Here is a 15,773-nt window from a genome sequence, read left to right on the forward strand (position 1 = left end):
GTTTTTGGCTGGCATATAGTACACAGCTTCTCTCACAACTAACACAAAAAAAGTGCATTGTTAGTTGAATAGACTGCTAGTTGGGAGTGCAGACTAAAGAAGGAAAGCTGTTTTGTTTTGCCTTATACATTTCTTGATTCGAGTGTTTGGTCCCAAACCGGTAGCCATACTTTTTTTTTTTTTTTTACAGTAGGTACCTTCATAGAATATCAGTTAAAATTTCAGTTTGGGTGCAGTTTTAAGGGAGGTTAAAACTGCGCGAAAAAAATGAGGACAAGCGAAAGGAACTCTCAACACACTACGAGCGCTTGTGGTGTGTTGTGTGTTCCTTGCGCTTGTCATTTTTTTCGCACCGTTTTAACCTCCCTTCAAGTATGAACCAACTAACCTTCAAGAACGTCCTACTAAAATGCAGTTTTAAGTTCATATTCAATTTGACATTCTGCATTCAAGTCAAACTGAGAAACACTATTAAAATATATGATTCTTACAATGTTTCATAGTGTGTCCAGATCTCCCCATCCCCTTTCACCACCTCCACCTTCACATGAACCATGTAGGTGCAGCAGGGCCAACACTAGACAACTGTGATGCTAACACACATACTTTTATTGCACATAGAATCTTAACTGAGCAAATACCTTAACTGTGAGCTGGTGATTCCATGTCTAGGCAAGCTGTGGGCCTGCAAAATTGAGTGTTCTGTTTATTTTGCCAGTCTACAACCAAGATTTAAAATACAAAAAAGGGGGGGAATGGATGATTGCAAATTCCTTCTTTTAGTATAAAAACCATGACTGCAATGCAAAAAGCCATTGAAATGTACGTCTAAAAATACAAGCACATTGTTAAAATAAGTTAGCCTCTTTATTATCGACCGGCAACTTGCCTACAAACTCGGAACACATTCAGTTGCAGTTTCCAGGACTTTGGACGTGAATCATGCACGGCTTGTTCAGCCAAGATCTTTCTTAGGCAGTTGAAATGGAATGGCCAAGTCCACGCTCAATGTTGTGGGCTATGCTGCCTGGTTACTCAAAGTTCCATGGTGATGCTGCCAGCTTTGCCTTTGCGGCCTAACTGAGGAAATGTAGACTTGCCTGGAAAAAAAAAAAAACATTTTTTTTTCAAGTTAGACAAATATCAAAGTCACCAACACAAGGCCTTGTAGAGAGCATATAGCTCTTTGAAGATAGTCGTGTGGCTCACAATCCTGTTGTGAAAGCACAACAGTTTTTCTGCTTCTGTCATCACATTGACCGCTTCCCCCACAGGGAGTAAGTGTATATGTGTGTGTAGAGTATGATGGTGCTTTTTGCTATCTCCAGTTACCCATCTTGCATCAGCTCGTTCCTTTCTACGTATGCAAATCGCTTGGCATTCAATCTGCTACTCTAAAAAACCACCGCTTCTCTGCTCTATGCACTACATGACCCCCCCCCCCCCCCCCAGCCCAACTTCACTCTCAACCAGAATATCATCTACCCACATTTGCTCTCTAATCCATAATGCCACCTTCCTGTCTCTTAACACTGTGCCTGCAAGTTTCTATTCTATCACTAGTTGCATTTTCCTTTGCTGCTTTTCTCCTTAGCTTCTTATCCCCCAAGTAGAGTTTGGGTGGGTATTTGAACCAATGACTTAAGTATAGGAGCCTAATTCTCTGCTCTACTCTATACCATCAGCGACAGCAGCCTGCCAGTTTCTCAATACATATGTTTCTAAAATTTCAACTTGTCTTGAAGTACACTCGTATTTCATGTAGCTTTGTCCTGCAGTATGTGATGAAATCTTAGGAAAATAATGCGTCAAACGTAATATTTTCCCAAGAATGACCACACAATGCTACACTGAAATCTATATCTAACGGCTGTGGGGACGCTCGACTCATGCGTCCCCTGATGTTCTTTCCCCTGCATGGCTCTTGAATCTCCTGTAATCTGGCTTTGCCACACAGCCAAGCACCACTGGTGGTTGGTGTACTTGCAGAATAGTACGCATTGCATGTAAGCATTGCGCTGCTAATGCCCCCTAATGGCAGGGTTACTCAGCTGCTAAAGGGAGTAGCTGCTTCCTCTTTGGCCTGGGGTCGGCGGATGGTGCGGACTTGTCGTGTGCCTGTTGGCACTCTCTGCGGGACTGTCTCACGAGAGGCTTTGGAGCAGGGCACCGGGATGCACGAACACAATCATTCAAACATGCCACCATTCATGTGACTGTACATGCAAACAATTAGGTGTTGGTGTCCGGCATGGGGGCAAACATATTTGCTCAATATCCTGTCACGGCGAGCCGGAATTCTTCGATTCGTCAGTGCCCATCGGCATCTTCTATAGGTAGTATTTGGCTTGCTAGATTGGTGTATAAAGGTGCAATAAATTCTTTTTTGCTTGTTCTCACTACACTGTTGTTGTTCCTTTGTCCCAAGAGCATGTTTGTGACCCCAAATGGCCTACTAACAACACACAAACAAAACACACAAGCATAATTCCAACACACATTTTCCAGCAGTCCCTTTTATGTGGCACTGTTTCAAAAGGTTGGAAAGTAGGCAAGATCGTTCCAATCCGAAGAAGGCCTCACGTAACATTTATCTTTCCCATTTCCCTCCCATGAATATGTTCGAAGAACACGTCGTCTACTTCAACATAAACCTTTTAATGTCTGATTTTTAAAAACTGCAAATCAGTTCAGCAGAAGCCCTCAAGGTGGCAGAAAGTTGATGAATGGGAAAAGTTGTCATCCACCTGACTGTAGCATGAAGCTAAAAAGCAAACCTCAATATGGACCTCTCAGAAAGCTCTTGCTCTAGCTGTTACTCCTCCTTTGTAGCTTTGTGCTACAGTCAGGTGGATGACAATTTTTTCCCCTTTCATGATTTCCTTTTTTTATTGTAAGTAGCAGGGATTCCAAAAAGGTATTTTCTGCGACACACAACTCACACTGTTTTTAAAGGCACTAGCTCTAATCTTGACCTAAACATTACAATGGACACCACATTCTTGGATATTAAAAAAGGCTTTCATAAGATTCCACATAAGTGACTCCTACTTTCCTCATTTGGTGCTACAGTGGATTAAAGACTAGCAAATCACCAGACCCCCCCCCCCCCCCCCCCAGTGTGTGCTTGCTAACAATAACTTCTCCACATTATCTGAGGACATGTGAAGTTTTGCCACGACATTAATGCCCAAGTTTGCCAAAACTTGCATTAAAGGGACCCTGAAACGATTTTGACGATTTTCTACAAACGTACTGAGTCGTTAAGTAGGTCCTTCTGATCATTAATTGACACATCTAAGTGCTCCGCATAAAGCACGTAATTTATTATAAGGTTTTAAAAATGCACATCGCTGCTGATCGCAGCACACTGCTTGGCGGAATTTCAAGCCGCCCCTACCCATATGACGGAAGTCCCTCATATGACGTCAGTGGGGCGAGCTATCCGATTGGCTGACCAGGGCGCGTCATCGATAATTTTTCCAACTTTATGGTAAACAAATAATGTTCGTAATAGTTGTAATGTTAGTTAATTTGTTTTTATAAAAAGAAAGTAACCTAAGGAGAATACACAAGAACAATTTTTCAGCACACTTAAGCACTTCCGGCGCACAGCAAGTGTCGTCTGCTGGTGTTACAACGTGCTCAGTCTTTGAAGAGAGCTCCGCCGTCAGTGTCGGTCTCTTTTCGCGAGCGCAATGATTTAACTTTGTTGCGTTGTGGACTGCAAACGTAGCGACTGGTAATATGTCAAGCTGCGACATTGTGTCCCTCTACAAGCCAGTAGACGAGCGAACTGGCTGCAGCGCATCGGACTGCCGTAATCCGATTGGCGCCAGGATTTGCGCGATTGCAGCCGTCACTTTACACCGGGAGATTACTAACACAATGGCGTTTCGCGACTGTGGTATTAGAGTAAACGCAAGTGCAAGGCTGTGTCACCTGTGTCACAGGGGATGAACAGAAGCGCAAATGTGAATGGTCTGCACGGTGCAGCCACCTGGTGGCATAGAGCTCAACCACACACAGTAGCAGTAACAAAACGTATTCTTTGCTGCTGTTGTAAATTTTTCGCAGGAGTGTAATCGTCAACACTTTGTTTTTGTAAATGTTTAAAATGCTTTACACTTGGTTAGAGCAATACTAGCTCTTTCTTTGGCTGGTTAAGCTCTGCGCCAACGGGTGGCTGGACCGTGAAAACCGATGAGGCAGCTCACGTATGTCTACGCTAAAGTTCCTTCATCAGCTTGAGTTTATGCCTCCACCGTTCCGTCGAATCTTCAGTTAGTGTGTGATTACCGGAATACCAGACACGTTCGGCGCTACGACAGAATGCTCACAAAGCGCGCTGCTTCGATAGCTCTCGCTTGGGGTCGACGGCCAAGCGGCTAGCGGAGAGGTTTCACGTGGGCGAGCTCCAAAACAACCGGAAGTCGATGATGTGACGTCGAATCGTGACGCAGAACCAGTGAAGGCGGAGCTTAGCCCCGATCGCTCGGCGAACGTGTTGAGGAGGAAAAGCATGGCTAGGGAGGAGGGTAACTTGTAATCGCTTGTAGCTCCATTAATATGTAACGATTCACTTGAATTGTGGTACGAATGTTCTACTTAAGCTGTGCCCTGCGCATCTACAAAATTTGTCCGAACCGTTTCAGGGGCCCTTTAAAATCAGTTTTGTCACAGAACCAAAACCAAAACTGATTTGAAAAGCACTTTTATTGGGCTATACTTTGTACAGCATTCTGTATCTGAGAAAGTGTTTCAAGGAGCTGAAATCGGTATTTGAAATGATTGATCACCGGTGATCGATTTGAATAGGTGTGGTAACAAAAGAGTTAACTGGCTGCTTCAATTAATAGCAAAGCTAACCACGATGTAGGTTTTCTTAAATGTAATCTAGCTCTTGCTCCTCCTGAAGTAAAACTATTGGCCTATATAACTCTCATTAGGCCAAGATTTGAATATGCTAGTGCTGTATGAGACCCTCATCAAAATCATCATCATCAGCCTAGTTACGCCCACTGCAGGGCAAAGGCCTCTCCCATACTTGTCCAACTACCCCGGTCATGTACTAATTGTGGCCATGTTGTCCCTGCAAACGTCTTAATGTCATCCGCCCACCTAACTTTCTGCCGCCCCCTGCTACGCATCCCTTCCCTTGGAATCCAGTCCGTAACCCTTAGTGACCATCGGTTATCTTCCCTCCTCATTACATGTCCGGCCCATGCCCATTTCTTTTTCTTGATTTCAACTAAGATGTCGTTTGCCCGCGTTTGTTGCCTCACCCAATCTGCTCTTTTCTTATCCCTTAACGTCACACCCATCATTCTTCTTTCCATAGCTCGTTGCGTCGTCCTCAATTTCAGCAGAACCCTTTTCGTAAGTCTCCAGGTTTCTGCCCCATATGTGAGTACTGGTAACACACAGCTGTTATACACTTTCCTTTTGAGGGATAGTGGCAACCTGCTGTTCATGATTTAAGAATGCCTGCCAAACGCACCCTAGCCCATTCTTATTCTTCTGGTTATTTCAGTCTCATGATCCGGATCCGTGGTCACTACCTGCCCTAAGTAGATGTAGTCCCTTACCCCTACCAGTGCTTCGCTACCTATCGTAAACTGCTGTTCTCTTCCGAGCCTGTTAAACATTACTTTAGTTTTCTGCAGATTAATTTTCAGACCCACCCTTCTGCTTTGCCTCTCCAGGTCAGTGAGCATGCATTGCAATTGGTCTCCTGAGTTACTAAGCAAGGCAATATCATCAGCGAATCGCAAGTTGCTAAGGTATTCTCCATCAACTTTTATCCCCAATTCTTCCCACTCCAGGCCTCTGAATACCTCCTGTAAACATGCTGTGAATAGCATTGGAGATATCGCATCTCCCTGTCTGACGCCCTTCTTTATAGGGATTTTGTTGCTTTCTTTGTGGAGGACTACGGTGGCTGTGGAGCCGCTATAGATATCTTCCAGTATCTTTACATATGGCTCATCTACACCCTGATTCCGTAATGCCTCCATGACTGCTGAGGTTTCGACTGAATCAAACGCTTTCTCGTAATCAATGAAAGCTATATATAACGGTTGGTTATATTCTGCACATTTCTCTATCACTTGATTGATAGTGTGAATATGGTCTATTGTTGAGTAGCCTTTACGGAATCCTGCCTGGTCCTTTGGTTGACAGAATTCTAAGGTGTTCCTGATTCTATTTGCGATTACCTTAGTAAATACTTTGTAGGCAACGGACAGTAAGCTGATCGGTCTATAATTTTTCAAGTCTTTGGCATCCCCTTTCTTATGGATTAGGATTATGTTAGCGTTCTTCCAAGATTCCGGTACGCTCGAGGTTATGAGGCATTGCGTATACAGGGTGGCCAGTTTCTCTAAAACAATCTGACCACCATCCTTCAACAAATCTGCTGTTACCTGATCCTCCCCAGCTGCCTTCCCCCTTTGCATAGCTCCTAAGGCTTTCTTTACTTCTTCTGGCGTTACCTGTGGGATTTCGAATTCCTCTAGGCTATTCTCTCTTCCACTATCGTCGTGGGTGCCACTGGTACTGTATAAATCTCTATAGAACTCCTCAGCCACTTGAACTATCTCATCCATATTAGTAACGATATTGCCGGCTTTGTCTCTTAACGCACACATCTGATTCTTGCCTATTCCTAGTTTCTTCTTCACTGCTTTTAGGCTTCCTCCGTTCCTGAAAGCATGTTCAATTCTATTCATATTATACTTCCTTTTGTCAGCTGTCTTACGCTTGTTGATTAACTTCGAAAGTTCTGCCAGTTCTATTCTAGCTGTAGGGTTAGAGGCTTTCATACATTGGCGTTTCTTGATCAGATCTTTCGTCTCCTGCGATAGCTTACTGGTTTCCTGTCTAACGGAGTTACCACCGACTTCTATTGCGCACTCCTTAATGGTTCCCATGAGATAGTCGTTCATTGCTTCAACACTAAGTCCTCTTCCTGAGTTAAAGCCGAATACCTGTTCTGTAGCTTGATCCGGAATTCCTCTAGTTTCCCTCTTACCGCTAACTCATTGATTGGCTTCTTGTGTACCAGTTTCTTCCGTTCCCTCCTCAAGTCTAGGCTAATTCGAGTTCTTACCATCGTATGGTCACTGCAGCGTACCTTGCCGAGTACGTCTACATCTTGTATGATGCCAGGGTTCGCGCAGAGTATGAAGTCGATTTCATTTCTAGTCTCACCATTCGGGCTCCTCCACGTCCACTTTCGACTAACCCGCTTGCGGAAAAAGGTGTTCATTATCCGCATATTGTTCTGTTCTGCAAACTCTACTAATAATTCTCCTCTGCTATTCCTAGAGCCTATGCCATATTCCCCCACTGACTTGTCTCCAGCCTGCTTCTTGCCTACCCTGGCATTGAAGTCGCCCATCAGTATAGTGTATTTTGTTTTGACTTTACCCATCGCCGATTCCACGTCTTCATAAAAGCTTTCGACTTCCTGGTCATCATGACTGCATGTAGGGGCATAGACTTGTACCACCTTCAATTTTAATAACGTAACTCAAATGCTTGCACACGTCCCGAATTTAACTGTTAGATTTATCTTCTCTGTTTACTCGCACAATGTCAGCATTATACCAAATCTTGCCTGTCCAGCCTACAAATACAGCATGAAGTGTCCATGCTTTGCCTTTTTCGTATATTCTGTCACTGACTACCTCTTAACAGCTCTATTATCAAACCGGCCAACCAAAACTCTAGTGCTATCAGCCCCCAGAGGTCAGTGTACCCGCCATATGCTTGAACAACTACCCACCTAAACGCTTTCTTTTTTTTTTTTCACTGCTATGAAATGCAACGATTTTCCTGTGGACATCATTGTTCATACTAACCACACGCACTTCTCCTTTTTAACACCTCCTTATATCCACCCCTCAAACAAAACCACATCTTAAGGGGTTTTTGAGGTATCACAAAAAAGAAAAGGAAAATAATATGCTACAATTTGTGGATGACAAGCCTTCATTTCATGATTCTTCCTCCATTTTCTAGATTTTTACAGAAATTTAGTTCGCGTTAAGGCCTTAAAAAAGCAACAAAAAGTGATTTTTACTTACTTGGAGGTGGGTTGACCTTTGAGACCAGGTATATAAATGGCTCAATAAGAGATTTCCTATCAAATGCTGACACTTCGGCAAAGCGTACTGAAATAAATAGAATATTGATGTCAGCAAATGCATGCAAGTCAAGTTTTCTTAAGTACAATTCTAGTCATTATCGTCATTACTTTACCCTTAAGGGCCCTTCACAAGGCGTTACATAAGGGGAGGAAGAGAAATAACAAAAAAAGATGTCATAAAATGAATGCAGTAATTAACAGAACGGCAGTCGTTTTCCAAACAAATAAGTATGAGACAAGTACAATAAAGAAAAAAATTTATATTGTTAATATTGGGTATAGTAAATGTACTAGCGGGAAATTAAAGCAAACAGAAACTGCCAATATATAAAGGAGGAGGAGCAAAAGAGGCAAAGAAAACTCCAGAAAATATGTAAAATAAAAACAAAAACAATTTCTTTTTTTTTTTTGACCAGCAGTAGCAAAAATAAAATGGAGAAAGTGCAAGACATTAATATGCCTGCCAGCCTGCCTGCCGGCCTGCCTGCCTGCCTGCCTGCCCGCCCGCCAACCCGCCCGCCCGCCCGCCCGCCTGCCAGCCAGCCAGCCCGCCCGCCCGCTTGCCTACCCACCCACCTTACCCTACCCCCCCAATTCACAAATACAGCATTCTTTTCAGGCGTCCAAAATACAGCTGCATCCTCATCACAAAAATAACACTCAAATGAGAACAGTGGCTTAAAATGCGTATTAGTAATAATGTTGCTTTGAAAACAACCATCATAAAAGAAAAGTGCTTGAATCAGAAAATATTTTTTTGCGGTCTAGTTGGTCAACGCACATGAAACTACTTGTAGCACAAAAACACTTAGACAAAGGCAAAGAAATAAATCATGAAAAGAACTGGGCAGCATCCTTTCAATGAATTCAGAGGCAAGCTATGTACTTCCAGCAAATGCAGATAGCTTTTTCAAATGCAGAACACCCAAATAAGGATAGAAATGATCTTCGGACATGAAATCAAAGCAAGGGAGAAGTGTCCTACTTCCCACTGATGGCATAAGTCAATGCACCAAGCTGAAGCTTGCACTATGCAACCATCTTGCTTGCCACCACACTGCACCACAATGTGTTCAAAACATTAGGACAACAGGCCTATGGCAGCTGAACCAAAAACTCCTTTACAGGGTTCTGTTTAATGTTGTTTCTTCTGTGAAATACTGAGTAGACATTTCATGGTAGTGGACATTATGTAGGTGTTGTGTGTCTCGCTGTTGTACAGCTCAATATGTGATGCGTTGATATTGCATGTGACCTGGACAATTAGTTTTAGTTTGGAGTTTTCCATCTCCAAACTGCTTTGCAGGCAACGAGAGTGGTCATCCGCAAACTCAAATAATGCTTGTATGGCCACTAGTATAGCATGTATATATAATCTCAGGCGTGCTCTTAGATTTAAGCCTAACCAGTGCCATTTCAGAGGGAGTCAATGAATGACAGTTATGGTTTGGTTCCGTCATTCAATAGCTCTTAGCAGCGACTGAAAAACCCATGAAAAGCAGACAACTGCACTTTTGGTCATTGTTATAGCTATGATTATAGATGTGGTGGTGGTTTCACGAAGAATATTGAATAACTGAGCAAGTCAAAATAATAACACACCTAAAAAAGTGGTTGATGAAAGTACTTGTATACTATTGAAATCAGATTTCTGCTTAACTGGGCACTAATCGAAATTGTAAAATTGTTCACCTCATTACCACATTTATAAACAAGTCAGAAAAATAGAGCACTTCATGATGAAGTCGTAAAGCTTGGGAACTATGACATGTATTATTTTAAAATAACAGGCACATGTGCTACTATGTGTCCCTCTAGTATGTGCCCTATCCTGTGTACTTTTTTTTTAACATGCTGCAACCAAGCCCCCAATTCCAATTTTTTTGCCATCAAGAAATAGTCATGCCTTTGCGAAAAATTAAAATGATAATAATTACAATCCTATATGTAATAAACCTTCAGCATGGCAGATAGCTGCTTGGCTTGTCAATATACAAATGCAGAACACAACGTATTGTCTGCACTGCACAATGTACAGTCGCCGACCGTTTATTCGGACCTCACGGGGACTGCGGAAATGTCCGAATAAACAGGTGTCCGAAAAAGCAGATCAAGAAAAAAAAAAATGAAATCTTTTATTTCCACGCACTTATTTGGGCTCGGCAGTCGGCTTGAAGAAATCGTGAATGCGCCGTTGCACGCTGTTCTGTTTACGCGCAATCAGATAAGCCTGAATCTCGGAGAGGGTCGTACGGTCACTTAAGGCGGCTGAAAGCAGTCACTGCTTGTACACGCTCCGCATGCGACGGCAGCGTAGCACATGGTGCGTCATCTTCCGACTAAGAGACATCGTCCGGCAGTGCAGCAGAAACCTGACGAATGGTTTCGCCGTCGTCGAGTTCTGCGCATGTCAATACAGCAGTGTCAGCACCTGTGAAACTGTCAAATGAGACGATGTCCGGAATCGCAATGCAACCACTGCGCAGGTCTCAGTAGAACATTTTCCGCGTCAGTAGGGAGCACATCGGAAGGCGACAAATCTTAGGCCTCCCAGCACCCGCTTGCCGGCATTCCCCAGTGCACTCTGCGCAAGCACTGTTGGCGCCATTAGACACTTGACGCGATGTTTATGTATGCCGCGTTGGATCACCGAAACCTCGACACAGCACACAAAGCAAACACCACCGTGCCGACACCAGTCGCACAAACGAAAAACGCGGCCTGCTCGCAGAGTAGTGCGTGAAGAAACAAATCAGCTGCTGGATTGTCTTGACGTGGCTTACTAAGTTGAAACCGCAACTGCTGTAGAGCCACTCTATCGAACCAGGCAGTAACGATGATGATGAGCGGGGATTTCCAGTAGCGCCACTTCATGGGGCAGCAAGGAGGCTCCGTTCAAAACAAAAATGGCGTTCAGCAAGTTGAACCATGCACCGGTCAGAGTCGGTGCATGGTGCTCTCGATCAAGTTGGCTCAAGGAGCGTCCCAAAAATCAGACGAGAGGTTGCAAGGTGTCCGAACATTCGGCAGTTGTTATACATTATGGTCAATGGGGAGAATGGCGGTGCCGCGAAGCTGACCGAATAATCGGGCATGTCCAAGTTTTTGGAGTCAGGAAAATCAGTCGGTGACTGTATACTGAAAGAAGAGTGCTTTGTACCAAAGTGTTGAACTGTAAGTGGAATTGAAACGCTTACTTTTGCAAAGCCTAACTGAACCTGAACCAAAATGTGTGCTGCTATCTTGGAGCTAAATCTTATCAAGAGAAAAACAATAGGCTGTTTTCAAACGAGTTTAACAGTTCATTTTATGAGTGCCGATGATGATCTTCATTCAACTGAACTTGAAACTGAACTTGACTGTCAGTAAATAAACAATACAGTCATCGCCCTACAGTGAGCCAAAAGGGGCAACAGTTTAGGTTCGAGAAGAGCAACTCGCTCCGGAAGAGACTTTTATCGGCAATGGATGAACTGTTGAATCCAGATGCCAAAGAGTGACTATCCTCACAAGCCAACTGACTGCTACCATGAAAAGGAGGAAGAAACTGTTGGTTGGAGGTGACGTGTCTTGCACAGCTGTATTAAAGGGCCCTTAAACAACCTCTGACATTTTCCTACACATTTTAAACAAATGCATGCAGAGAGTGCCATAACCCTAATTTCTGGTGAATGCAGCGGCACTACATGCTGTGGGAGCATCACATATTAAAAAGCGACCCATTGCTCCTCTCCTGGCCTTTTCGGTGCTCCAAAGTGCTCCAGGTGATGTTACCCGGGGTAAAAGCTGTCGGTTGGCCAGTCGTCGAGGGATGACAGTGCCAACATGACAAAAGTCGACTGTGTGCCCCGAGAATGGAGAGGGGCTCACCCATCGTACGCCACTGAACGTAAAGCTTCTATTCAGTCCACTTCACACAGAGGGCGATTAGGGGCGGACAATGGCCTTTCATCTGGTGTGCGGACTTGACCCATAGCTTTCGGTACACTGCGTATAGTTGGTGAGCATACGTGGCAAAGGGAAGAAAGCCCGAGTGAGGAGTGTAGTGAAGGAGAGTGAGAAAAAGCAGAGGACACGTTTTTGTTCCACAAATGGCCGTAACTTTTCTCTAACTGCACCATTTCAAAATATTCCTGTGGCTACAGGTTCATGATGGACAAGTACACATCAGCCACCATGTAACTCATTTTCAAGCTCAGGGTGGTTTCATCATCATCAGCCTATTTTATGTCCATTGCAGGATGAAGGCCTCTCTTCGTCCTTGTCCTGCGCCAACTGATTCCAACTTGCACCTGCGACTTTCCTAATTTTATCACCCCACCTAGATTTCTGCCGGCCTCTACTGCACTTCCCCTCTCTTGGCACCCATTCTGTAAACCTAATGGTCTACCGGTTATTTAACCTACGCATTACATGGCCTGACAAGCTCCATTTTTTTCTCATGTTAATTAGAATATTGGCTATCCCCATTTGCTCTATGGTCCACACCACTCCCTTCCTTTCTCTTAACGTTACGCCCAACATTCTTCCGTTCCATCGCTCTTTACGTGGTCCTTAACTTGTTCTCGTGCTTCTTTGTCAACCTCAAAGTTTCTGCCCAATATGTTAGCACTGGTAGAATGCATTGATTGTGATAGTGGTAAGCTTCCAGTCAGGATCTGACAACGTCTGCCATATGCACTCCAACCCATTTTTATTCTTCTGTAAATTTCCTTCTCATGATCAGGGTCCCTTGTGAGCAATTGATCCAGGTAAACGTACTCCTCCACAGACTCTAGAGATTGACTGGCAATCCTGAACTTTTGTTCCCTAGCCAGGCTATTGATCATTGTCTTCTGCATATTGATCTTTAACCCCACTCTTACACTTTCTCTGTTAAGGTCCTCAATCGTTTGTTGCAACTCGTCCCCAGTGTTGCTGAACAGGTCAACGTCATCTGCAAACCAAAGGTTGTTAAGATATTTGCCACTGATCCTCGCTCCTAAGCCTTTCCAGTTTAATAGCTTGAATACTTCTTCCAGGCATGCAGTGAATAGCATTGGAGAGATTGTGTCTCCACGCCTTACCTTTCAGGTCAGGCGTCGAGACACAAGAATGGAGCTTTTTTTTTTTTTTTTTTTTGAGGTTTCTTTCTACTTCGAGAACCAAGGTATCTGTGGAATCTTTGTAGATATTTCCCAAGATATTCACACAAGCCTCTTGTACTCTTTGATCATGTAATGCCTCTATGCCTGCTGGTATCTCTACTGAATCGAACATCTTTTCATAATCTATGAAAGTCATATAGAGAGGTTGATTGTACTCTGCATATCTCTTGATTACCTGATTGATGACATGGATGTGATCCATTGTAGAGTATCCCTTGCTGAAGCCAGCCTGTTCGCTTGGTTGACTGAAGTCAAGTGTTACCGTTATTCTATTGGAAATTATCTTGGAAATTGGAAATATTTTACACAATACTGGAACTAAGCTAATGCGCCTATAGTTTTTCAATTCTTCAATCTCTTCATTTTTGTGGATTAGTATAATGTTGGCATTCTTCCAGTTCTCTGGAACCCTTGAAGTCAAGAGACATTTTGTATAAAGGGCTGCAAGCTTTTCAAGCATGATATCTCCTCTATCTTTAAATCTACTGTTATTTCCATCTTCTCCTGCTGTTTTTCCTCGTTGCATGTCTTGCAAGGCCCTTCTAACTTTATCGCTAGTGTTTTATTTTTATTTTTTGTTTACATATACTGCAGACCAATATAGGGCTATCGTAACTCCACAGATGGCTGAGGCACAAGCAAGTTGTGCCTCGGCTATCCGTGGAGTTATGAGGCATCATGAAATTTTTTTGCCTCCGGGGAAAGTCTGCAAAGGACATTCACAGTGAGATGTCACAAACATTAGGGGAGAAGTGTCCTTCCTAAAGCACAGTAAAAACTTGGGTTTCTTATTTCAAGACAGGGCATTTTACCGTTGAAGATGAACCCTGCAGTGGGCGCCTCACAACCTCAACAAATCTGGCAACAAGCGATGTTGTCCATAAGCTGACTCTTGAGGATAGGCAAATATCAACCAAAAAATAGAACAGTCACTGGACATCTGCTGGGAGTGCGTTGGTTTCATTAATACCAATATTCTACCCATGCGCAAGCTTTCAGCGAAGTGGGTGCCAAAGTCTTTGAACAGTAAACATAAAGAGGCACAAGTTGAAACATCCAGAGCTGTTTTGGCCCATTTTCATTATACAAAGGATTTCTTGGATAGGTTAGATATCGAGAATGAAACCTGGCTCCACATTTATGATCCAGAAGCCAAGGAACAGTCAAAACAATTGCGTCACAGTGGGTCCCCACGACCAAAAAAGTTCCGCACCGATAAATGGGCCAAAAAAGTCATGGTGTCCATTTTCTAAGACAAAGACTATGTTCTTGCGGCGGACTACATGCCTCAGGGCTGTAGTATAACTGGGTGAGTACTACGCCAGCCTCCTGGAGCAGTTGAAGGAGGCAGTAAAGATGAAACGCCAGGAAAAGTTGAACAAAGGGATCCTTTTGTAGCAGGACAATATTGTGGCTGTCAAACTGATGACCCTGGGTTTCCAATTTGTCTACCATACCTCCTATTCAGCTGACCTGGCGCCTTCCAACTACCATCTGTTTCCTAACTTAAACATCTGAAGGGTCACCATTTTGACAACATTGTTGATGTCAAACGTGTTGCTGAGAGCTGGGTGGGTGACCTATCACAATACTTTTTTCTTAAATGGACTAGAAAAGCTGAAGCAATGATGTAACAATTCCATCAGTCTGAGGACGGAATATGTCTAATAAATGTGTACTTTCAAAACTGTGACTATTTTTCCTGCGCAAAGCCAGGAACTTTGCAGCACCCCCTCGTAGATTACTATACATTACACATTAAAACACACATATAAACAAAAAGATGAATGATCAAAAAGAAGCACTTTACATGTTAGCGAAGTGCTTACCAGTGGTAGCTATGAAATATTTTAGTGATAGTGAACGAATGTTACCGGGTAGAGAATTCCAAAGCTCTCTTGTACACAGAAAAAAACTGTACTTGAGTGTGCTAGTACGGGCATAAATAAGTGTTATGTTCAAGACGTGGGATGTTCGGGTACAACTTGCCTTAGTAAATTTGATCTAGTTACAATCAGAAAGACCAGAGATGGAGTTATTAACTGCATATAAAAGTTTTAAGGCTTCAATGTGATGAGGTGAAAGTAATGGCTCAATGTTCAAAGATTGTTGAGCCTGTGTTGGTGAGAAACTGTGACTTTAATTTTGGCAAATGAAACGGATAGATTTTCGTTGAATGTTAGTTATTGAGAGAGCTTATTTCACATTGTTTGTGACGGAACCAAACAACAGATGCATATTCTAGAACAGGGTGAATTAACATTTTATATAGCAGTTTAGTATCGCGGGGGTCTTAGCTAAAGTGCAGTGCAAATAACCTAATTTGTTTTAGGGCTTTACCGTTTGCATATTGAATATGTTTAGAACATGAAAGATGTTCGGTTAGAATGACACCTAAGTATTTATACTGAGACACTCTTTTAAGTTAGATGCCACCCAGAGAATAACCGAATGAGAGGGTGCTCTGTCTATAG

At 43.2% G+C, this 15,773-nt stretch overlaps 1 protein-coding gene across 4 annotated transcripts in view; it reads right to left on the minus strand.

The window, feature by feature from the left end:
• Nucleotides 1-845: 845 nt before the first annotated feature.
• The window catches only part of kappaB-Ras (NFKB inhibitor interacting Ras like 1), a 78,256-nt gene continuing 63,328 nt past the window's right edge, over nt 846-15,773 (minus strand). For all 4 annotated transcript variants that reach the window (XM_075671833.1, XM_075671859.1, XM_075671851.1 and 1 more), the window contains 2 exons: nt 8,091-8,177; nt 846-1,100 (listed from right to left, as the gene is read on the minus strand). In XM_075671833.1, coding sequence (XP_075527948.1) covers nt 1,036-1,100; nt 8,091-8,177 — 152 coding nt within the window. In that variant the 3' untranslated portion in view covers nt 846-1,035. The remainder of the gene's footprint in view (nt 1,101-8,090; nt 8,178-15,773) is intronic.

Source organism: Dermacentor variabilis, chromosome 1, assembly GCF_050947875.1.
Source record: "Dermacentor variabilis isolate Ectoservices chromosome 1, ASM5094787v1, whole genome shotgun sequence".
Taxonomy (NCBI): domain Eukaryota; kingdom Metazoa; phylum Arthropoda; class Arachnida; order Ixodida; family Ixodidae; genus Dermacentor; species Dermacentor variabilis.